This window comes from Haliaeetus albicilla, chromosome 3 (genome assembly GCF_947461875.1).
Source record: "Haliaeetus albicilla chromosome 3, bHalAlb1.1, whole genome shotgun sequence".
Classification (NCBI taxonomy): Eukaryota; Metazoa; Chordata; class Aves; order Accipitriformes; family Accipitridae; genus Haliaeetus; species Haliaeetus albicilla.
The window spans coordinates 30,893,448-30,917,406 of record NC_091485.1 but is presented as its reverse complement, the minus strand read 5'-3'; the positions used below and the strand labels follow the sequence as shown (position 1 = coordinate 30,917,406).

The following is a 23,959-nucleotide window of genomic DNA, read 5'->3' as shown; positions in this document are numbered from 1 at the left end:
ATTAGTGGGTTAGTGCTCTCATACTGACCGTGAATTGTTGTGAAGCTGATTTACATACAGCTTTATAAGAGAATGCTCATCAGCCACAGGACTGGCTGCATGTATACCCCCAAGTAACCTGAATGATTCAAACAATGAAACCTTGTTAATAGCCCAAAAAGTATACACAGAGAGCAGTGTGTTCAGAGTTGGTTGATTACAATAAATGCAATTTGCAAACATTTAGCAAGGATACTGACTTAACAGTCTGTAGGGTGTTTCTTCTTTCTAATAAAAAAATGCAAATTAAATTTATAAGAGATAAAAATAAAAATAATGAGAATAAGCTGTCAATCACTTAAAATCCTGCTACATCAATGGAACAAAATTTACAAAACTTTTAATATACAAGCAATGTAATTGGTTTACATATCAGGGTACTGTTAACTGTAAAAAAAGCCAGAACTGACTGCTGCATCATGGAAACTTTTTGCTGTATAAGGATGTTGTACTATCCACTTATAAGGAAGTCTGGGTACCTATGGTTGGGATGGGTTTATTGTCTCCTGCCTTCAGGGGATTCTCCATCAAGGAGTTTTTCCTCTAGGAGAAAAGGAATTCTAATGGCTCAGGAATCACATACATTTAATCCTGATAGTTAAAGACAGTCAGTTGCATTACTAAAGAACACAAAAGTAAAATAATCAGGAATTTTTCATATGTAAAGTATGAATAGTGCTGTGATTATTACTGCAGGTCCCTGGCCTAAATGGCAAGGCATACTGCTGTTGAATGAGCACAGGGACTGCCTGGGGATAAACAGAAGCAACAGCTACACTCTTAAAGAGCATTGCTCTTAATGACCTGTCCTGGAGAGGCCACAAATAGATTATCCTGCCTTGCACATAAAATCCCATATTTTCCAACAACAGAAATGAATTTGCAGTTGCAGTCTCACTGTCTGCATAGGCAGCTGATCTGGTCTCGGGGGCTGCTTTGGGACTGGCTTGCAAAAAGCATCTCTATCACAGCAGCTACTTGCACTAAGGTAACACTGAGAGTTTACAGTTCATAGCTCCTGGTAACCAAGTTCATAAATCAAAGTAGCAGGAAACTATCTTTATTGTGAGATTGCAGTGTGGTACACTGGGGGTTTGGTTTTGGTGTTAAAATGCGTAGCCATGCATACCCCAAGATTGCGTTTGGTTATTTGGGAACGCTGAAGCACTGACACATACAGCAGGAACCAAGCAATAAAATGCACTCAGGGAAGACATATTGCTCATCTTCCCCAGTACAGCAGGAAGTTATTTTTCTGCCACCTTCTCATCTATGTGCATTGGTAGGCTTACATAGATTGGGTGAGACAGCTAGCAAATGCTACACGCATATTTTGCCTGTATGAGCCAAAATACTGAGCCAAACTGTATATAGTCAGCTGCAAGCACCTTTCTTTGGGATTAATGTTTCTGACACCTCTTCTCTGATTTGTTTGCTGAAGGGTCACCATATTCCAAGACTACTCCTTCTCTCTTGTAGCCTTTAATGAAAGTCTGAGTGGTTTAACAGGAGTAAGGATGTCTTGCTGTATCTTGCAAGTATGAAAACATTTTCTCTTTGTTCGTATCATATCTTGCAGCATGATGCAGGCATTCCCAGTAAGCAACGGCATGTCCCAGTTCCTGTTCCCACAGCGCTGCTATGAAATGGCTTCTCACCAACACCCCATTTTCAGCCCCTATGGGAGGATGCCTAGGCTGCATGTGAGCACATTTAGTGGGACGTAATGGTTCAAATGAGAACCAAAGTTCTGTGCTCTGTTGTGAGGTGCTTGGGGTGCCCTAACTCCAGCTCTCCATCCAGATATCTCAGTATCAGTCCAAAATAACCAAGACATTTCTCTGCTCACATGTGTTAATTTTATTTTGGGTTTGTTTTTTTCTGGGGGGAATTGAAAATTGAAACCTCCACCACTCTCACATATGGTTTAACATAAATTAGGATAAGAACTCACCTTCTGTTTGCAAAAGGACTTCCTGAGGGAACAGAGTGGGAGAAGAGTGTGTCGTTCATGCTGGTTACTGGTCGGGGGGGCCTAGAAGGCGGCAAAATACCCAGTTGCGTTAATTTTGCACAAAAGAAAACTCATCAGCAACAGTATTTACAGAGAATTAAACGAGCTTCTTGTCAAAGTAACATGCCTACTAGCACCTTTTGCTTTAAGTAGCAACAGTTCCAAATTAAAGACGCTGTGTTTTTAACCAGAAGTTGATAAAAACACACTGTTACTTAGGCCTGGAAAGAAATAATGCTTTTGTGTGGGCTGAGGTAAGCAACTTGCTTGATTCTTTTTCCTCCTTTGGCAAAACCACTGCTATGCCATTTTTTCTTTCCAGAGCCTGCAGTCCACAGTGCAGTCACTGCTTTCAACCAGCTAGGCTGAGCACTGGTAGCAGGTTTGCTGTGGCAGCATGGAGGTCTGCAGGGGGTAACTGCCAATAAATTACACATCTTTTCATGAGGTTATCCCTGGCCCTACGCTCCATGCTACCATATCCACGTAGTGACCACAGTGTACTCATACCCCTCAGCAGGCCATAAACCACATGTAGTACTAAACTGGTTTAACTGCAAAGCTTTTCAACTGGTGTATCAACCCCCCAAATCAAAATTTAAAATAAGTATCTAGTTTAAGAGGACCCATTGATAATGATGGCTTTATTATTACATTCTTTATTTCCTGCTCTTACTAAAAATGAAATGAAAAGGAATATTTCCTCTGCTTTCTTTTATTGTCTACTCTTAAAAAATATTTTATGTATAATTTTTTCTTCTGTATCCATTAAGGAGAAATTTCCCCTTCTTAATGGACTTCTTATGCAGTATTGGGCACAAGACATAGACACTCTGGAAAAACTAAAAAATGTTATTAAAATCACAGGGTTTTCAATCAGATATGAGCAGAACCTGAAGCCATATAATTCACACTTCAAATTGCCTAGATTTCAAGTTGGTTAATATCCCTTTTAAGCTCTGTGAAAGATCTGTCTTGCTTTCTGAATTCTGCAGATGTGCAAATCAAAATATAGTAGCCATCTGCAAAATATTCACTGGTCTCCAATTGTGCAAGACAACTGATCATCCAAACCATTTACAATAAATTAAGAAAGCCAGTTCTGCACAGAAATGAACTATTACTATATGTTTTCTTCCTTATTTTGTAACTGTTAGAAGACAAGCATAAATGTGTGGTCTTTGACAAGTCCAAATGGATTTCTCAGCCTGACAATACCACATCAATTTTAAGTAGTTTAAAACTGGGAGTAGAGAGGAGTAGGATTTGGCATGTTATTTATTTATATGAAAATACAGTTTTAGCCTCACCCTGCATCTTCAGACCCGTGGGAAAAACTCCAGTTCTGGTCAGTCATGAATCTGAGAAGCAGCACTTTGTGCTATGTGTACTTATGGAGAAGTGCTTAATATTATTTTTCATGGACTCCATCAAAGCTAGGAAGAGCCTGGATGAGGCCATGATCAGAGCCAATCCACTGGAAAGGTGATTGTGCTATGAGTCTTGAAATACAGAGATTTGAAAATAAACTTCAAGAGAATACTTAGAAACTAATTTTATTTAATGGGTAAGCAACTGGTATTTTGTTGCCTGGGAATTGTAAACTGGTAACTGACATAGGAGAAATAGTTCACACCAACTACATGTGACTGCTGCATTTTTCCTTTTCTCAATGCACTCACTGGGCAGCAGACGCATTCCGAAACTAATTGGGCCCAGGCTGGGGTTTCTGAAAGATGGGTCCAACCCTGGGGTGTGGAATCCTAAACAGCGGAGGAGAAGAGAGGAGAGGCTGGTTCTCAACACTGTCCTAGAGGAGGAGGCAGGAGGAGTACTCCCTTGGCAGAGTTTGGGCTCTGCTTTGTCTTGCACCCAGTCTACCTCTGCTGATGCAGTAGGAAGAGGGTATGTGGCAGCCACTTACTTCAGCAGTTCACCACATACACACTTCAGGTTAATGTCTTGCCTAAGCTTTATCTCAAAATAGGGGTGGAAGAGAAAGCTTCTAAGCCCCAAAAGAGCTCTTTCCTTTCACTGTCTCTGTATTCAAAGACAATTATTTATTTGGCTCTGGACTCTGATATAAAGTTAAGGAATGGTAATAATGAGATTATTGCATTTTTTTCCAAACTTCTTCCTCCAATAAGTGTACTAAAGAAGAAAAATACTCACCAAGTATCTCTTTTGCAGCCAAAATGAAATGGAAAAGAGATCATTAATTAAATTGTCAGTTTAATAGGTATGTGGTTTAAGCAGTGCATTGGACATACTCCATTTCTTACGACCCTGATTCTGCAAAAAGCATGACAGCCTCTATGCATAAAAGGTCATTGATCTGTTTACATATGCAGAGTTACTATTGTGTACAAATGTCTATAAACTCCAAGGCTTTGCTTAAGTTTTGTGACTAGCATTAGTTTGTCAATTCTCCTATGAAGGAAACTATATTAAACTAATCCAAGCTTTTCCAAGGCGAGTTTCTTAAAGGCTGAAGCCCATTGTCACATTCCTTTGGTTCAGCTTGAATATCAAATGGATGTTCAAACATACATATACAATTGTGTGATGTGGTAAGACAAGAACAGCAGACATTATGGTAAAGCAAAGGAAAACTCAGCTATTGACTATAAATGTATATCTTTCTGAGGTTATTTCTAAACTTCTGGAAGTGCGTGATTAAGCTTTCTGATAAAAGTGAGCTGATGATACTCAATCAACTTTCCCCAAGGAAGCAAAAACCACTTAATACTATTGAAATATGCTATGTAATAAATGCACGTTATGGCATAACACATACCCACAGTAATAAACCAAATTAAATAAGAGGAATTTTCCAAAAAGTGCTCCATGCTGGTCTAACCTCTTCACACTGATCTAAAAACCAATGCTCCCACAGGCTCAGATGGAAACGAAGTCAGACCAGTGCAGAATGCATTTGAAAAATACCTCCATGATGCACTGTCCACACCATTTGTCATCTCTGCAGTCTGGTGTTTGTTTTTTGTTGCCAATCTTATGTATAGAAAGGAAAAATGACCCCTCCGTCGGTGGGGGGAGTTCCTCCATCAGGTTAATGACACCTTGATAACTGCTTCTCTAGATGAGCCTTAGATGTGTTTCTTGCTTAATTGAAAATTTTGCGTGGCACCAGTAAAACAAAAAAAACCATGCAGTCTTTCTGTCTGGTACCACTCAAAGGTGCAAGATTGATGAAAAGGAAAGGCTGTATAGTAAGGCAGAGAGTACTTGTCCCCATTTAAGCTAGAAGCTAAGAAAAAGATACTGTTTTGTTGCCAAAATTCTTCCTTTTAATGCACATATAAAACCCTTTTTGCCTGGATTCCTGCCCAGAGCTGTTTCTCTCAACTTCCATTATGTTTAAAAATAAAAATCACATCAGCGAGAAGATATTCTCAATGAGGTACTGTAGCATATCTCTCCCTTCAGTTAATTTATGTGAACTATGCTATAGATCATGCTACCTCCACAACTTACAGGTTTTTCACTCATGTATCATTATAGCTAATATTATATTGCCAAGTTATATTGCCTTCAATCTATGAATAAAGAGAAACTCTATCATAAAACAAAATAGATGGTGGTTTGTTCTCACATCCAATCACTCTAAATTACGTCTATATAGTTAGGAAGAAGGGAAGGTGTTAAGTTCACAGCAAAGATTTGGAACAGATCCTACTCAATTAAGGTACCTTCCCCTTGCCTTGCCTAAATGCATTTAATCCATTCGCACTAGCCCAGTTTTCACTACCGTTATCTCCTGACATAGCCCCAGGCCTTCAAGGGCCTCCAGCCAACAGGGAACAGAGGCTTCTCTTTCAGTTTCATGCTCCTTGCCTCTTTCCATTTCTCTTAAGAATGGCCAAAATCTGCCCTGTGAAATTATCACTGACTTGCCAGCAGAGCCAGGCTTTTATACCAGGCACGGCAGTGGGGTAGCTCAGCAGATCCAATTCTGGATGATTTCTTCCAAAGAACAACATCCTCCTGTCATACCTCCATAAAGAGGTGCAGGGGTTTTAACTGATAGTCAAGCGTAACAGGGATTTAGCACAGGTATCTGTCAGAGATACCTTGTGTCTCAAAAGCAGAGCACTCTTTTACACCTTGAAAAAGTTCTGCTGTAACCACATGAGGAGGACCATCAGCATGATTTACCCTTAAAATGTCAGGTAGGTCAGACACACTTTCCAGGTGTCACACGGCCCACATTGGCCAGCATGCACTCGCCCTTAAAGATGCTACACACAAACATTCAATACTGACAAAAATAAGTCTGTATAATAATTACAGACCAGAATAGTTCCAGCAGCCAGTAATACAGATATGCAGCATGCAAATACAATTTCGATGGCTGCTGCCTGAAATGCTTCAGTCAGGGCCCCTGGGAAAATGGTTAAGATATTTTCTTAAGAAATATATCAGAATAAGAGAAATACTTTAAAGACAGTATTTTTTGAATAATTTTTCCATGTTAATTTCTTTGTAACTTTCTTCCAACCAATGTCTTGATTTTTCCTGAATTCTATGGAAAATTTAACTTTTTTTTTTTAAGGACCCAGGAAGCAAAGGTAAAACAAACTGATAAATGAAGAAATCTGAGCAACTGCCACTATGCATGGTGGAGACACTTTAGAAAAAAAAAAATCCAAAGTGATAATTTCCCCACCCTGCACAAATACATTTTCTCCCTGCTTTGAGTTTCTTGACTCCTGTAGAAAAAAAGTAGTGACACAAACTTCTACACCAAATAATAATTTTTATATATAAAATACAAAAATGTAAAGAGAATAGACTCTTTTCAATTGACTTGGCAATTAAAGACACACTTCTCATGCAGACTCATGTAACTCTTCAGGGCTGGGTGAAGCCACAGCTCCACTAAAGCCAGTGAGAACTCTGACGCTGATTTCAACAAAATTGGTCAGACTTCATTTTTCTCTGGTGCCTTGTGTCAAGACATACCCGTGAGACACTGGAGTTGAGTCTCTAGATGACAAAACTAATGTTCTCAACATTAATACATCCCAAAGTGCTGAAACTCTAATGGATCGCACAGGTAGCTCTTGAGGAGAATGGGGACATACCAACATCACATCCCAGTATTTGGTTACATGTACATATCCCACTGACTTTTCAAGTGAACTCACACCAGAACATTTTTATACCAAATAACCCTACCAGCAAATTTGCACTTGTGATGCATTGAACTTGATACGCCACAGCTGCCTCTCGTTTTGTTCAGAGCCATAGTATCTACACTCAGTGTAAGCAACGCCTACGACAAAGCTTACTTTCTCTACAGCACACAGATACTTACACAATATGAGCCAGGTTTAGAGGTTTTTCAGGCTGGTCAGGGAACATTGGGTGCAAAGGTTCACGGCTGGAAGCACAGCTTAAAGACTTGCTAAGTGCATTAGTTAGCTTCTTAGCAGGTGATTTCTGGGAGGAACAAGGAAGGTAGAGGTAATCTGGACAAGTAAGGTGCATACTCTTTCTGCTATAGGAAGCACAAAACAACAGGCAGCTCTATAGCTTACATACCTATGACTGACATCTCCCTTGCCCCCCTCCCACTCCGAGAGTCTGGTAAGGCAAAGACTGCTCAGTTTGGAGGAAAGATTACTCTTACCTTCAGGGGCCTTTAAGAGTAGGCTCGGGGGTATATCTATATGGACAGATGCAGTTGCCATGGCTTCTTTGCAATGCCGCACTCGGGTAGTATTGAATGAAGGACAGCACAAAGTTAGTGTTGCCTGGACTGGAGCCGGCTTGTACCTCACCATCTTGGGAGTGCAAGCAGAACACATCTGTGTATGCCTGTCCACACAGATACACTGTACAGGACACCGCTTCCTTCCTAGTTGTGGGCCAGGCACAAGGCCACCATATTCTTTCCCCTTGCTAGTATTTCCCTTCTCAGCTCCAGCACCTTGTACTATTTTGCTACTGTTATAAAGCTCCTTTTCCACCTCCCGTGGCCACCGCAGTCCCTGCCACACCGGGGAACGGGGTTGAGATGTGCATGGTGAGACCTGCCCCACCATGGTGACAGCATGCCAGAAGAGGCTGACGCACTGTCACTGTCACCAAAAGATGGGGAGGGTCTGCACCAGAAGCATGCTTTTCACCCTGAAGTCCCATCAGTGAGTCTAAAAAACCCCAGTATTTTCTGCTTTCTAGTTTTGTTTGGATGCTCTTTGCAGTTGAACACTTTTCTAAGGAAGGGCTCGGAGATCTAGGGTGTCTTTTAGGGTGCGTGAGAGATTCTCAGGGCATCCAACCCACCTCTCTGTGATTCAGTTTCTCTGCCAGTAAAACAGGGGTAGTGATCCTTACACTGTCTCCTCCCCACAAAACAGCTCTACAGGCTGAAATTTTAAAATATTTTTGGAACCTAATGGAAGTGGTGTTGTATTTGTGCACACATATCCTGCATCGACTTACGACTGTAATCAAGACAATAATGAAATATTTCTGTTACAGAAATCCAACCTAAATATGTAAAGTTCAGGCTTTTTCTCTTTCATTATAAATGTGATTTCACTCTGAATTGAGAACAGTTGAGTTCCACTGCACCCATGAACACCTTTAATCCGCATGTGGAGCTCGATATGGATGCATTATGGAGAATGCTAACCAGGTTTGAACAAATGCTAATGAACTCTACAGAAAGGCAATTTCAAACTTGAAGCAAAACATTTGTTTCTGACAAGGAAACATCTGAAACCACTAGGCATGTAATCACGTTTTTGTCTTCTGCTGAGCAGAAATCTTAAGTTTTCAAATTACTTCGTACCTATAATTACAGCTCCCTGGCTACAGCAAAAAATTATTTTATAGCACAAATTGCTGTTAGGCATGGAGTCACAGCTACGTAGTGGGCACTCTCCTATTCAGAGACTGAACTCAAGCCATTTGTGTCTATGCAACAAGCAGCAATTAGGATCCACAAAAACAATTACAGACCCAGATCTGCTGGGATGCAGTGCAGGGCCTGTGTGACTGGCATACAGAGCAAACCACATCAAATTTAACCCTTGCTGGCTCCATCAACAGCAAAACATTCATTTAAAAAGTGTTAAGCTTCAGAACTTTGCCCAAAATACACTCAAAGTACTATAAAAACATGAGTTGTTGCTACATGCATAATTTTCTTTTTTTTGGTAACAATATACTTTTGTAATATTTGAGATTAGTTAGGATTTTTCTGCTGGTCGCTGGATTTGAGCCCTGAAGGATTGGGATGCTCCATGACCAAGGGCTTGTTGGAGCTTTGCTCCAGTCCATGGAGAGGTTAGCCCCCAGGTCTGATGCCCTTCAGAGAAGGTTAACGTAGCTGTTGATACTTCTCTTTCAGCTGAGAAAAAGCATTGAATTATTTTGTTTAACAACAAAAAGACTGACGTGTGCTTTTCTCTACAGTAAACACTACTGTGGATCTAAGCCTGTGACCACGCTCAAATCTACAGTGCCAGGACCATCCCAAATGCTACGCATATGCTGCAGCCACTCAACTGAAAACATTGATGAATGAGCGTTAAGTATTCATCATTTCATTTACACGTAGCCAAACAGAGCAAGCTAATGATGATTTTACCGTGAGTCCTGTGGGAATGGGAGAAGCTGCCATGAGCCTGGTGCCCTGCTGCCAGCCCCTCCTGCGCTGCCCTCCCTGCGGCACGCACCGTCACAGGCGCCCCAGATCCTCACCCAGAAAAGACCATTCCCACCTCCACGTTCTCCCGAGGGCTCCCAAGGCCGGAGCCTCCCTGACGGGGTCACCGATCCAAACTGGCTGCCCGGCTCCCAGCCTCCCTGTGCCGGACGGCTGCCTGGAGCTGCGGCCAGGGGTCTCTCCGCCGGCTGGAGGGCAACGCAGACTGCAGCGAGGCGCGAGCCTTCCCTTACCCATGACGTGTACTCTTTCATTTGGTGCTGGTTGCTGTGGGAACCGCTGGCATGGCCCCTCCAGAAGCAGTCCTGACAGAGCTGGTAATTGTGACACTGCTGGCAGCGGTAGCGAAACCCCATCATGCTCTCGCTGTGGCAGTAGGAACACTCAACGGGGTGGAAGACTGTGCAGGAGAGAGAAACACCGAGCCATAAACCAAAGCAGAGAATACCCCTGCAAAAGTTTATAGACAAAGCCCTGAGCTGAAGGGCGAGCCCCTTCTTTGTTTCTAGTGATCTGCAGCGTTGGATGCTGCCTACAGCTTTGACCCATGAAAACTCGAGCAGCCGCCCACCAACCTGTGCTGAGCCACAGGCAACGCTCCCTGTGCTGGGCACCAAACCCTTCATCACTTCTGAGCTGATGCCTGCACCTCCTGCTCACAGCAGCGAAAAATGTGTTCACTGTCTAACAGAATACATGATAGAGGAAATTCATATGTGGGAAAATCCACTGCACCCTTCAGCTGCGTTACTCGGGGAAGCTGAATGTTTTGCTGTGCTGTGAGGAGCTAAAGCGACGTGCCTTGGAGGAAAAGTCAAACTCAGCTGTCTGATTACTGGAAGCACAAAAGTGTACTTAGGCATGTCATTGTCTCTTAATTACTGCTGTCTCATCTGTGCAACTGGTGTCATTTAGGTACCTATATATGGAGTTGATCACTTAGCTTTGGATGCCCAGATTTGGAAAGCCGGCTATTGAAGGGACCCATGTGGTCCTGTTCTCTGTTCCACTCAGAAGCAGACAGTAATGAGGATGCAAATCACTGAGCACACTAAGGCACCGATCAAGACATTTTGAAGCCCCTTCCTGGCAATAGTGCTATTTCTGTTCCTCTCTCTCCTCACTACAGCATGTACCCAATTTACCACAGGGTACTGAACATCTCCTTGTTCCCAGGCACCTTCTGCTCTTCTGTCATAAGGTTCAGTCTGGGAGGATTCAGATCAGTGCTGAGTGTGTCAGGGCTTGAATTCCTTGCCAGAATTTCGCAGCAGGAAGGGTTAGTTCTCTAGGCTTGGAAACAGTGTGAAGCTGGTGAGGGACAGGGATGGATGACAAGAGTTTGAGGAAGGTGGGGTGGCTCTGTAGCCAGGAAGGACTTGGGAACATCACCTTACCTACCTCGGTGCTTTTCAGTGGAAGAGAGATTTATTTAGTACAAGAACATGTACAACCTCCTCCCCCTCCTTCTCTCATCAGCAAAAAATGGCTGCACACCTCCCCTTCCACCAGCCCCACCTTCTTGTCAGAAAAATGGTATAAATACTTTTATTGCCTAACAGGATGAGTATATATGATGTTTTCTTCCTCCTGTTCCTGCCACTTCTTTTTCCCTGCAGCATCCCAAAGCTTCCATTATGCTAGAGATAAACTTTCAAGGTAGCAACAACACAGGAATATTCAACAAGCCCCTTACACACCAAACTCTGAGGCAAAGTACTGGAAAATTGTTTACAAAAAAATCTATTTATCTTGCTAAATTAACATTTTAAATTTTTGTATAAATTTCCTCCATTTTTAAATCTTCCTTTTTCTAGATTTAAAGTGTTGGAATAATGACTGTCAGGATCATTGCCTCCTGATGATCATGAGCAAGAAACGCCACAGTAGGAACAAGTACACCAAGATAAATAAGACAGTAAAAAGGCAATTCTTGTCTCATGGGTTTTTTTTCTATTTAATATTGTCAGTGCTGGTCCTTCTGAACAACAGAAGTCAGCTGCATTGGAGCTGGGGAACACCTCCAGAACTACATGAGGAACTGCACAGAGTTTGTGGTCTGCAATTTGGTGGTGCACACAGTGAGATGAGATGCACAAGCCTTGTAGTTCTGCCCCTGCACTTTCAGTGTGGCAGCACCTTCTACAGAAACAACATACGAAGAGTTTGGCTGGAGGACTACATCTGTGAGTCTGTGAACTTTTCCCCAGGTGCTCAAGAAGTTGGGAGGCTGAGGAAGCCTTCATGTTACCGTCCAGGGAAATGCGACATGCACTGTGCATCTAATGAGTTGATCTTCATGGTCCCTTTCTGTCTTAAAATCTGTGATCTACTCATTCTGGGGAAAGACAACCCTTGAGGAGAAAGAGGCATCTCACAGTTAAATCCTCATCTTTCACACAAGCAAAGGGTAAGGATGAATCTGGAGCTTCCTTTTCAGAGTATATTGTCTGGCAGTGTAGGCTTCGGAGGAGATCCTTCGTAAGAGGACCTTTTGGCTGGTATTATGCACTGCACTGGACATGCCCTGCCAAGAATATTGCATGAACAGAAACTGCCAAGCTGTTCCTTCTCTACTGCCATATGTCATAGCTAATAAAAGTTGTGGTCTTGATAGTTTACCAAATGTAAGTGTGTGAATGGATCAAGTCCTATCGCTCTTTGCTTATCCAGAGCACAGGAGGAGCGGACATGATCAGGATAATTTCCTGAGCATAGCAAAAATTAAGCCATGTTCCTGGCTGAATGACCAACAGAATTTTCTAAATATTTTACCAGTAACTCTAAAAATAGCACGTGGAGTCAATGAACCCAGTACAGTATCTCCTACAAAACCATCTAGAGAGTGAGAAAATCATCACACAGAAGTTTACTCTTGTAACTGTTTTTTTGGCAGCAGCTCTTACTTACCATTTTCAACATTTGCCAGTCGATGCAGAAGTGGTAACCACACTAGACACTGTGGTGGGGGATCAGACATGAGAGTATCCAAGAAAGTGTTTAATGTGACTTTCTTCTGCTCAAACAAGCAAACAAACATGCACAAAGAATCAGTAATTAGACATATCAAAATGATTTTATCTTGTCCTTACAGAAACACGTGGGAACAAGTTTCAGACACTGTTTGCTTGTAGCCCTGGTTTACTGAAAAGAACAAGTGATACTAGCAAAGCTTTTCTGGACTATTTTTAGTAGTTACAATGTGTACTACTGATGACTAGCAGTCCTTTTCACAAGGCTGGGTTGGAGACACCTAGCTCCCACTCACTTCAAGACTCTCTTCTAAAGTCATTGCCTGAAGATGCTCTGTGAATATGGTTGGCATTCAACTCTTCATGTTTTCATGCGTTCTGAGTACCCCATAATGAGTACAAGTGCATGTAGGGTACCACTATGTATTACCAATTTTCACATGAAAAGTCACTGCAGAGAATGACTGATGGTACTCAACAAAGAAAATGAAAGAAAATAATGACAAGGGAGTATAATTTCAAGACAAATATAGGTAAGGACAGACCATCACAGGTAATTGTGTTACTGTAATTTAAGAAACTATGCTTGTCTGTTGAGTGATGGCAACTAGTTATGGGTGAGCTCTGACTGTGGGATGTTGTGTTTGCATACACTCAGGGACTGCAACTGTTCCTAAACTCCCCACAGCTGTAAGCACTTAAAGATCTATGCCCCTTTATCTTTCAAAGAGATTTAAACTCTAAAATATCCCTGTTGATTTTAAAAACGTAATCTAGGGCCTTAAGTTTCTTAGGTGTCAGGAAAAAGTCATCACAAATCTTAGTTTATTTGTTTTTTCAGACGTATAGGCGATATTTCAACCTGAGATATCTCCACCATAAATACTTGCTCTTTCCTACATTGTATACTGGCTACGCATGGTGTGTACTAAAGTGCACAACTACTGGGTGGTCAAGGAGAGAGAATCCTTAAGAAATCAGCAACTGAGCCTTCCTTTAAAATAAAATTAAGATGCAAAAATATTGAGCCCTGTTGAGAATGTGTGCAGATATAACTTATAGGCATACATATTTAAGTAGCATCCCCATATCCAAAGGGATTGCTAAATTTTCATATCTGATAGCATAAGCTACTGCTTTAACTTGCTAAAGAACTGTGGTTACCCCATGAGGAAGCAAAACAGCAGCTATGCAGTGACATGTATCATCTCCGTGTGTTATGGAATGCTTTTAAGAGCTGAGATTTCCAGATGGAGTGTCTGTGCTGCATTTATATACAATTGCCACCAGATGTAAAGAAAATCATTATTTCTGTTTTACACTGAGTGATCGATGGAAATCACCTCACTCTGTAACAGTCTCAGGGCTGAAATATTGAAAGATGTTGGGAAATATATAAAGATATTTGTTCCTAGAAGAGAAAATACTTCAGGCTAGTTGTGAAAATGGTCTTGATTTTTAATGAACAGAAATAGCCAGAATATGAGCTCTAAATCTCCCTGAAATACTATCTTTTCCCACAATACCTGCAGTATGAAAGTCCAATCAAACAGCTACCACCTGCTTGTTGTATGAATGACCTTCCCACCCATGGAGAGTGGATAACCACTTCCCAAATAAGCATCCTATGCTTATATCAGCTCACAGAAAAGGATCTTTCTTTTGGAGATCTGCTGGGGATATTTGGCATGGCTTTGCTGACCAATGCTGCCAGCAAATGTCTGTGCTGTCTGCAGCAGAACTGAGAACAGAGGAAGAAAAGGCAGAGCAAAGTCTAGGAGAAGAAGGGTCCTCCAGTGCCCCATACTGCAGAGCTGAGTAGCCTTAAGACTTCCCTCTGCTCCTGAAGGCAGATAAGTTGGCAGCAAACATGCAACCGGTCTAAACAAGCAAGTCGATGGGGAGACAACAGCTCTTCCACAATGCAGTGGGCTTTGAATGCAGCTATAATTTAAAAACCTATTTGCACCAAATAAAGCAACTTAACTTCACTGACAGCTTTATGGCCGAACTCCTCTGGTGGTCACTGATTTTATGGATTAGAGAGAGCAATGTCCCTTAAAAGGACACCAAAAAAGCAATTTCCATACATTTTAAAAGGCATATTTTTCTCCTGCAGGTTTTTTTCAGCTGCTGGGAAAGTTGAAACTGAAAGCTGTTTTCTAAATATACACTACATGCAGATGGAGTCTAGGTTTGTGGAATAACACTTAGCCAAGTGCTAAGAAAATGAAGTTAGTGTCTATCTTTTTAGTTTGCGATAAAAAAAGAGAAATAAAAAGTGTGTTTTATAATAATAACAACACTTTTTAATACAAATACACTATAACATCACATTAATTCTACTTAAGGGGGAAGGTGGTGCCGATAAAACTCCTTTTTGAGCCAGAGATTTGTATTCTGAAACATTAAGTCACTTGCTCTGGCACTTCTGTTCCATAAATTTGCTGATGAGGAAACACTTGTTTCTATTTTCAATAGCCATTCAATCTAGCAGTGGTTCACAGATGGAGGAGAATACACGGTTTGATCAAGTAAACAAGTACAATGGGGAATAATAAAACATTTCTGCAACAGGAAAAATCCTTTCAAATGCAAACTGAAATGGATTTGACACCGTAAGCAGAAGACCATTCCCAGAATTTCTTCTTTCCCTGAAATTGAGGTATCTATTTATCAGGGGGCTGAAAGGCTTCTGGTAAGCAAAAGTGATCCATACTGAGAACAACAGAGTGCCAAACTTATCCCACGGTATCAGCTTTTGATAATGCTAAGAGCAATATGAGAGAGTGAAACAATGACCTATGGTGTGACTAAGACTGTAAATATCATTTATCGTCGTGTCATAGGGATATGTTGTTTTGAGTCTCATTTCAAAACTCTGGTTCATCCCTAGTGAGGATGTAATGAGAATTACATAAAGTGAATTTAAGTGAAATATTAGACTAGGTTTACAAGAGTACTTGGCTGCCTACAGATGTAAAACAGCAGCTTTGTAAATCTGCTGTGTACCTACATCAGTCAGAGACCTAACTCTCGTTAGCTTTAAGTGGAGATTGTGAACTAAACCATCTAATGCCTGTTTGGAGACTTTGTTTCTTAAGGTACCTTACTATATCTGGTCCACTCATTCGGATGCAATGTCAATGGAAGTGCCATTTCTGATGGCTGCTTTGATAGAAAATGAGGCCTGAATGACATTTTTTCAAGAAAAGAAATTGCTTTTTTCATCTTTAATAATAGCATGTCCAACATGCACAGCTTGAATGCTCTGTTGCTATGCAAGAGCACTCTTTTATTATTTTAACACAGAACTACCAAAAGTCACTTCACTATGTAAATTCTTCAACATAAGATGAAGTGCTGTCTTAAGTCTTCCTCTGTGAAACAAGACTAGTTTCACATATGCAAACATAACCATTTAAGATTATTTGCGAGATGATTCAATAAATGAATTTCAGCAATGCTTTTCAGTTGACTGGAATGCCTATTGATTAGTGATGAAACTGAAGGAAAACAAAACATGAGACTCTATTTTGCATGAAAATGACACTATTCCTGCTCCATTCAACTTATTTGTTCAACAGTATTCAGTTAGTGAATGGAAGGATAAAGAGAAGGAAAATACCACTTTATTTCTAACATTTTCCCAGTTTCAGCATCTTCTCTTACTTTATATTTATGGAATTATACAGTGTGATGTGTGGCAAGAGCCAGAGGAATCCTCTCTTTCTCCATTGGAGAAGTGGACAACCAGCCCCAATTATGGGATCTTTTGAAGTGCTAGGTATTAGCTGCAGCCAACGTACTGTACTCAGGGCACCTACAGTCTGGTGAGCTGTGGAAAAATCTCATATTTTCTTCAGGATAAATTCATTGCTTTCCTGACCCTATCATCTCAATGATGACATCTGTAAGAGAATACGGATTTTCTAATACCTACTGACTCCCATTTTCAATAAAGGTTTAAGGCAATTTTCTTCTCACTCATAAACTTCTCATGTATGTACACCACCCCTTGGAAAACATGTAGTTTGATTTTTCAGTGGGAGTTGAGCTTCGTATGGAGATGTTAAAGTCTCATATATGCTTATAGCAACAACAACTAACTGGAATGGAGGATTGCATGTCTTGGGGTATTTGTATCACCTAAATGTAAGTATCTAACTTAGGTGCTTAAATTAGGAAGTTAGTCTCCTCAGGCTCCCTGATTTAGGAACATGAAAGGTAAGATCCTGCTCTGAATCACTTTTTCACTAAGCCCCTCCCTCCTCCGTGGTTATATGGGGAACCTATAGAGACTAGCTTCCTATTGAAGGCACCTAACCTACATGCCAGAAATTAGCAAAGTGGACCTCCCCTCCACCCAGCCATGCGTTTCCTCGGCGAATATGCACTTATGTGTAAGAAAGGAAGAAAGTCTTGTCCTGCTCAGAGGCATGATTGAGATCCTGTGTCTAGGATGCTCACTCTTCATTTACCTGCTGCGAGAAACAGGATTTTGCTGACTGCTCAGTATAACCAAATGAAGGCCCTTCGAAGACAGCCGTGGGCAGCTTGAGAACCTCCCGCAGAAACATGTCATATCTGCCATAAACCATCACTCCACTGGAATCGGAAATCATTGAGAAAATATCTGAGGGGGAAAAGACAAGAAAAGGACACAGCAACTTCAGTGAGAGCTGCGGATTTGCTCTGAATTCAGTATCATCTGATTTGAACCAGAAGTGCTAAATACATGTTCTGCTTATGGAAACCTCCACTATTACTGCATCTTTAATTATAACCCCTCTCAACAGAGAACACAGTGAATGATTTATGTATTAAAAAGTAGCTGATTTTGATATTAAAATATTCCTGCTCTTTTTTTATTGTGTGTGGTCATTTTGATAAAGCAAAGTCTGATGCATGGCATGAGGCAGTAATTTAATCAGATAAGAAGGATCTAATTTGACAAGATACGCAACATCAGCTTTTTGCCTACTGCCAGCTTACCAAGTCAAATCTAAATCTTGACAATGAGTTCGTTAAGTCAGTTACTATTGTTTTGGACATACAAAGCACTGAAGGTCTTTCAAATGCATTACTTTTCACTCTTCTCCATTTTTTTTCTTTTTTGTTCATGTATAAAAATATAGCAGTTTTATTACTGCAGAGATTCATATTTCTCAGCCTTTACTTTTCCCCTTGTTTAAAATTATCCTAAGCTTAGCATGGGATCATAGACTAAGGAACATTTATAATTTTTCAGGCTGTCATGCCAGCTGCTTCATTTCCAGGAACCTGGAAGGGAAATTTTGACAACAGGACCCTGGGACTACTGACCCGGAAAATCAGCATCGTACTCCAGCCTTCGGCTGGATGGACCCTGCTCCTATTCTTAAAGCAGCCTCGGGAACAAACAGTGTTCAATTTATAATCTAAGTTCAGTCTGTATTTGAGTTTCTACATAGAAATAATATATTAAAAAATGGCATCAAATCTGGAAGACTAAATTAGCACCTAGGATTTCTACCTCTCTAATCAACAACAATTTGTAAACTCAATTTTCTCTGGCTGTGGTAAAAGGCTCAGAGGAAACTGAAGGTTGACATTAATCCTTTGGTCAAAAAGTCTGGAAAATGGTGTTCTGGATCTGAGCTGTGGACATCATAGCACTAACCAGGAAGTCTTTCATTGCAGCTGCAAGTAAACTATGCCTTGGCTATTGGGGAACTGGGAATAAATCCTGTGAAATGAGAATCTGTTCTCCAAAACAGATGGAATTAGTATGTGCCCTATGGAAGAAATATAAATAGTGCATAAATATATTGTACTTCTAAGTGTAAAATGAGAGAGATGTTATTAAAAAAAAGTCTGAAGAAATTGCTAAATGATGCTTCATGTTGTTGAACAGTTGAGGCACTTACCTGTACTTTGAATTCAGTCATCCCAAAGAAAAAAAAAAATCCACCAATCAGAACCTCAATATATACAATTTGGCTTCAAAAATATAAAGTCCGGTGCGAAGTTCAGCCAAACATTTAGCAGGATTTACTTGGAGAGATATATATAGTGCAAAGCCCAAACCCAGCCATGAAACTGTAACTTATCCTAATTCCCTCTTTTCCTACCTGTACTGTTATCTCTCCAAGTACAACAATGATTAACAGGTAAAAAATGTCACCCAAAAGACTTACATCTTAATTTGTCCATGATCTTTCCTCCACAAAGAGTTGCCAAGGCCATTTTGACAGCAAAAACAGAAATTTTACCATGTCCTTCCCTGTTCAAAAGTAGAAAGTAGACATATTTTATATGTACATTTTATAATATGGACCTCTTTCCACTTAAAATGTATATCATTGACATGACATACTATAATGCACACTCTATGTGGATTGACATACAAAGAAATAAGATCTTTAAAATTGAAGTTTGTTTTGTGGGAACACACATCAGTACACTGTTCTGTAAAGATCTCAGAACAGATTTATTATGTATATGAAGCTCAGTGTTAAACTGTTTATCTCATTATACACTAAGGTGATGATTATGACTGCTATTTATGCTACAGTAGCACTGGAAGGCACCTACCACACTCATGGTCTCCCTACCCTAAGTGCACTGTGTATCTTCCATCCCTAAAAGATTGCAAATAAGTGCAAAAATCAACTCTGGGAACATAAGTGAAAAAGCAGAAAGGGCTTGCATGATTCCACAAGCTGCCTATTGTATCTGTTAACAAGTCCTGACAATTGCCTTTTAAATTATACACCTGACCCCCATGAACCATTAAGAGGGACTTTGCTGAAAAGTGGGGAATATACCTGCATCCAGAATGAGCAAAGGACATTTGTTGTGATATGTAGAAGAGTCTTGTCCCTGGTTTGTTCAAGTTGAGGCTATGCCTGGCTCTCTATTTTCAACTTAAAATGCATAATGCTGTTAAACCCCAAATGCATATAGGAGTATGCCTTGGGGCAAGAAGACAGTGTTTTCTGTAAACCCAGTCACTTTCAGGTAAAAATAAAAGACTCTTTTTTCTCCCTGGAAGGATCAGATCATATACTGCACTCTCAGGATGCTGTGTTCACCTTTAACACATTGCCAACTCTTCCTTCAACCGCCCTGAAGCATGCAATGGCTTAACTTTATTGCTCCTCTTGCTATCCTCATTCTCCCTCTAGTTGTGGTGGTCCCCAGTGATTACCTGCCATTATAGAAACCTTGTATATTTGAGCTGCATGAGTAATACATGACTTCACACACTGCAAGGCACTCTTAGCTCCTATAAGACCTATTCCCCCAGTTTAGGCAAAACTAAGTCCAGTGTTGACAGGAATGGCAGAACAAAAATGCTGTAACGTCCAGTCCCTTTCCGAAGATGAAGGTGAACATGCTCTCATAAGTTCATCTGCTTTTGAATGTTCATTTTTTTGGCATCCAAACAGTAAAATTTGTTTTTTCTTGGAATTCTCAGAGTCTTACTATAAGGCAGTGAGTCCACAGTTGCACTGGAGCAACTTTTATCTGTCATCCAAACTCCTCAGCATTACTTAATCACTTCCCATATGCCTGTTTAATGACATCAGTGAGAACACATTGTCATCATGCTTTAAAAAAGAGACAGTCAGCCAATATTTGTGACCTTAACAAAATGGCGCCCATGTCTCCTTCTAAATTCTACTGATAGGGCTAACGATGGGACCAGATAACAAAGTTTCGTATCATTTTTTGGAAGTGGAGTTTCTGTGACCTTCACTCTTTATCAGGGAACATTAGGTTTTAAGAGATTTCCTGTTAAAATATATATAATTATGTCTTACATAAGATAGTCGAACTGCACTGGCAATAGCAATATATAGAAATTTAGCTCTTCATCAATATTTCTGAAATTACTCTGTTGATCGTCACTCATAATTCTAATGAAGAAGATTGTGTCTGATCGGAACTAAAAGATAAACTGATTCTGGAAAGACACAGAGCCTGTGACTGTGTCTCTCTCTTTGCTAACCCCAAACCAGACTAATACAATAACGTATACATATATAGTAGACATGAATGGTATACTCGTATCAGTACACTAAAGCACGCTACACGCCTCACTGCTATGTTTATTAAGTCACTTAGACTTTAGAAAATGAGTCAGTTCCCTAAGTTTGGCTAGCTAATAATCTTTAAAGTTCGGTGAATTGGATTTGGTTCTACATCAGTATAACACATGATTCTAAACAGTGATTCTAAATACTCTTTACACTCATTTAAAATTATACTTTTTGGCAGAAAATCAACTGGAGATACAGACAAAAATAAATAAGTTCACTACTTCAATAGTTAAGAAATTAATCTTTACTATGTTCTTTAATGCTAGCTTTTGTGTACTTTTTTTTTTTTCATTACATTGTGTCCTCTTTGAATGGTTTCATAAGATTAAAATCACAGTATAGGAATTTCCAGTCTTCTGTATTTCAGTCCTTCGTTGACTGGATTCTAATTTGTGTAAACCACCACCTAGCACTGCTATGGCTGAGGATCTGGTCATTTTGTATTCTTCTTGTGCGTGCTACCCTTTAGACCTTTGGGAGTTTTTCTGCACTGTTTCATCAGGAGGTTTTCACCTGTGTTTAAAAGCGTTGTTAAGAAAAATAAATGCTAAGTGGAAGCAATGGCATTATTAAGAAGCAGTGGAAGAATCAGAGGGAAAAATAAAGCCTATGTGGAAGTGCTTCAGATTTAGATTATTTTTCCCAGTAGGTTTAGTTACATTTACTAATAGGATTATATTCTTGAATGGCAGACACATATCAACTCGCCTTCAGCTTTCCACCCCAGAGCCATCAGCTTTTCCCATACTCAAATGGTTATGGAACAGAGGAACAGAAAAAGAAAAGATTTCACTTATCTCTTCAATCTCTCCATTTGAGTTGATTAGTTTTGACACTGTATTTTCTATCGGTCATTTGTATTCATAAAAGCATCACTAGAGCCAGTGTAAATTCAATTCGCCTTCCAAATATATATGTGTGTGTGTGTGTGCATACTTATACACACATGCATATATTAATATATATGACTGATGAACCGACAGGATAATGGGGCCTAAGACTTGCCAATATCATTTGGATCCAGAAGCGCCCTAAGCTATGTCTAAGCACTACAGATGCCCTTGACTGGCAGCACTAGGGCCTCACAGTGTTTGCTGCGTAAAAGCAAATGCTGAAGCAGTAGCTCACAGCAGCCTGAAGATCTCTGTTGAAGTCAGTGCTCCCTGAAAGAAGCTTTAGGCTGGTTAATGCAAAGAGATATAAATTTTACTAGTGGAAATAGGAGAGGACAGAAAATATTTTGATTTTGTATAGCACCTCTCTTATTGAGGTTACTCTTCAGATCCCTATAGAAAAGCACTAGATGCATAAATGGTGGCAACAGCAAACCTTGAAGCTGATATGCACTTAGCAACAACACAGGATGGAGTACTTAGGGAAGAGAATGATGGCCAGGGCTTAAGGTTATCTTCTGCTGCTTGGAGAAAAAAGGGTGAAAAATAACACATGCTTTTAGACACCAGAGCAGAGCGGAAGGTTTCCTCTTCAAATGCGTGGCTGCAGAGACAGACAGCATCTCCGCAGAGCAAGGAAGCCCCACGAACTGCCTGATAAAATCCACAGACCAGGCAAGGCTAAGTCCAGCTCCAGGGCCTGAATCTGCCTTTCAGGTCAGCAAGGAGAGCAGTACCAAATGGATGACACTGACATATGTCAGGATCTCTAGCAATACTCATACTGAGACAGCCATACGGTGGGGAAAGCTATAAAGAAATAACATCACATCTTTAGAAATAGCAAATGTGTCCCATGAAATGGACGTCGAGAAAATACAATTTTTCTCATTACCTAGGTATGAAGTGGTGCTCCCCCAATGCTTTATCTTTTCCAAAAGTAATGAAATTTCTTCAGTTACTTGTGGGCCTCCTACTGCCCACAGGGCAGCCAATTCTGAAATGTCAGAGGCTGTAATTACAAATTCCCATTTTCTCAAACAGGTTTCAGAGAGGAAATTTTATTGGAATCAAGCAAAATTCTTTCATTTAGGAGAGCAAAATGCATAATGGCCAAATCTCTGAAATGCATTCTTTTGCTGGACTTCCTTCATAAAAGCTAGCTGGCCTCTATGGTTTTCAGTGATTAGCAAAGGTGGAGAAGAGCGGGAATTAAACACTTTACAGCTCTGAATAGATGGATGAGCAAGAAGTGATACTTCCAAAACAGAGACTGAACATCTTTATGTATCAAACTCAGTATGATTCAAATTGCATTTTATTAAACAAGGGCATGAATATGTGCTCTTTTCTTCGTAGAAGTCAAGCCCATCCTGCCAGATTGGGTCTGTTTCATAGCCCAGTGTTCACAGCTCCATTCACAGGACAGGTATGTCAAGGGACAGAGAAAAATCAGCTATTTTCTTGTCACTTAAACTTTGCAGCAGGAGTAGCTGTATTGCAATACTGAGTCAGTGCTGAAGATGATTAGCACAGAATATTTTACAGTCTGTTTAAAAAGAGTCTTTTTGGGAACAGCTCGATTGAATGAGGCTAACATTCCACCTAGCTGCCTAGGCTTTGATGCCAGACTGGGATGAATTTTTCAGAGGGGTTTGAACTTGTCATCTTTTTATATAGCACTTGCATGCCAGCGAAGGAAGTATGCTATTATTTCATAAAGCCAGTTAATCACCTCAGACCTTGAAGCAAAAGCTATTGCCCAATTTTAACATGCAGTTCAAAACACAAATCAGGCATGTTTTTGTCCATATTTTTTAAAGTCTGACCACCTCATTCTGCTCACTGATTTTGGTCTGTTGGGGTCTTCTACCACAAGATGCTGACTTTCACAGACTAATGGCAAATTAATTGGACCAGCATTTCTGTTTGTGAGTTTTGATTTTGTTGATTTGCAGTTTTATAAGGTTGCAGTTTAGTTTTGGCTTAGCATGAAGGAGCATCACACTCAGCGTCACGTGAAATCTTATACACTATAATTTTTCTCCACTTTTTCCTCCCTTCAGGATTAAGAAGCAGGGACATACAATTATCTGTAGGCCTAATGAATCCCCAAGGCCATGAAAAAAATCACAGCAAAAATGGGATGAAAGTTCAGCACAGGCAGTGGGCAAGCTGGCCCACATGCCACAGCAGTGCACTGTGGTTCCTCTTAAGTTTTGCTAGCCAGGTTCCAGCTCCTGAGAAGACATCTG

At 40.4% G+C, this 23,959-nt stretch overlaps 1 protein-coding gene across 40 annotated transcripts in view; it reads right to left on the bottom strand.

Annotated features, from left to right (window-relative positions):
• DTNA (dystrobrevin alpha) overlaps positions 1-23,959 on the bottom strand; it is a 233,755-nt gene that overhangs the window by 45,073 nt on the left and 164,723 nt on the right. For 23 of the 40 annotated variants that reach the window (XM_069779269.1, XM_069779271.1, XM_069779268.1 and 20 more), the window contains 7 exons: positions 18,904-18,989; positions 17,206-17,360; positions 12,663-12,768; positions 9,986-10,152; positions 7,392-7,516; positions 1,994-2,074; positions 29-118 (listed from right to left, as the gene is read on the bottom strand). In XM_069779269.1, coding sequence (XP_069635370.1) covers positions 29-118; positions 1,994-2,074; positions 7,392-7,516; positions 9,986-10,152; positions 12,663-12,768; positions 17,206-17,360; positions 18,904-18,989 — 810 coding nt within the window. The remainder of the gene's footprint in view (positions 1-28; positions 119-1,993; positions 2,075-7,391; positions 7,517-9,985; positions 10,153-12,662; positions 12,769-17,205; positions 17,361-18,903; positions 18,990-23,959) is intronic. The other 17 variants (XM_069779289.1, XM_069779272.1, XM_069779273.1 and 14 more) reach the window with 1 other exon arrangement.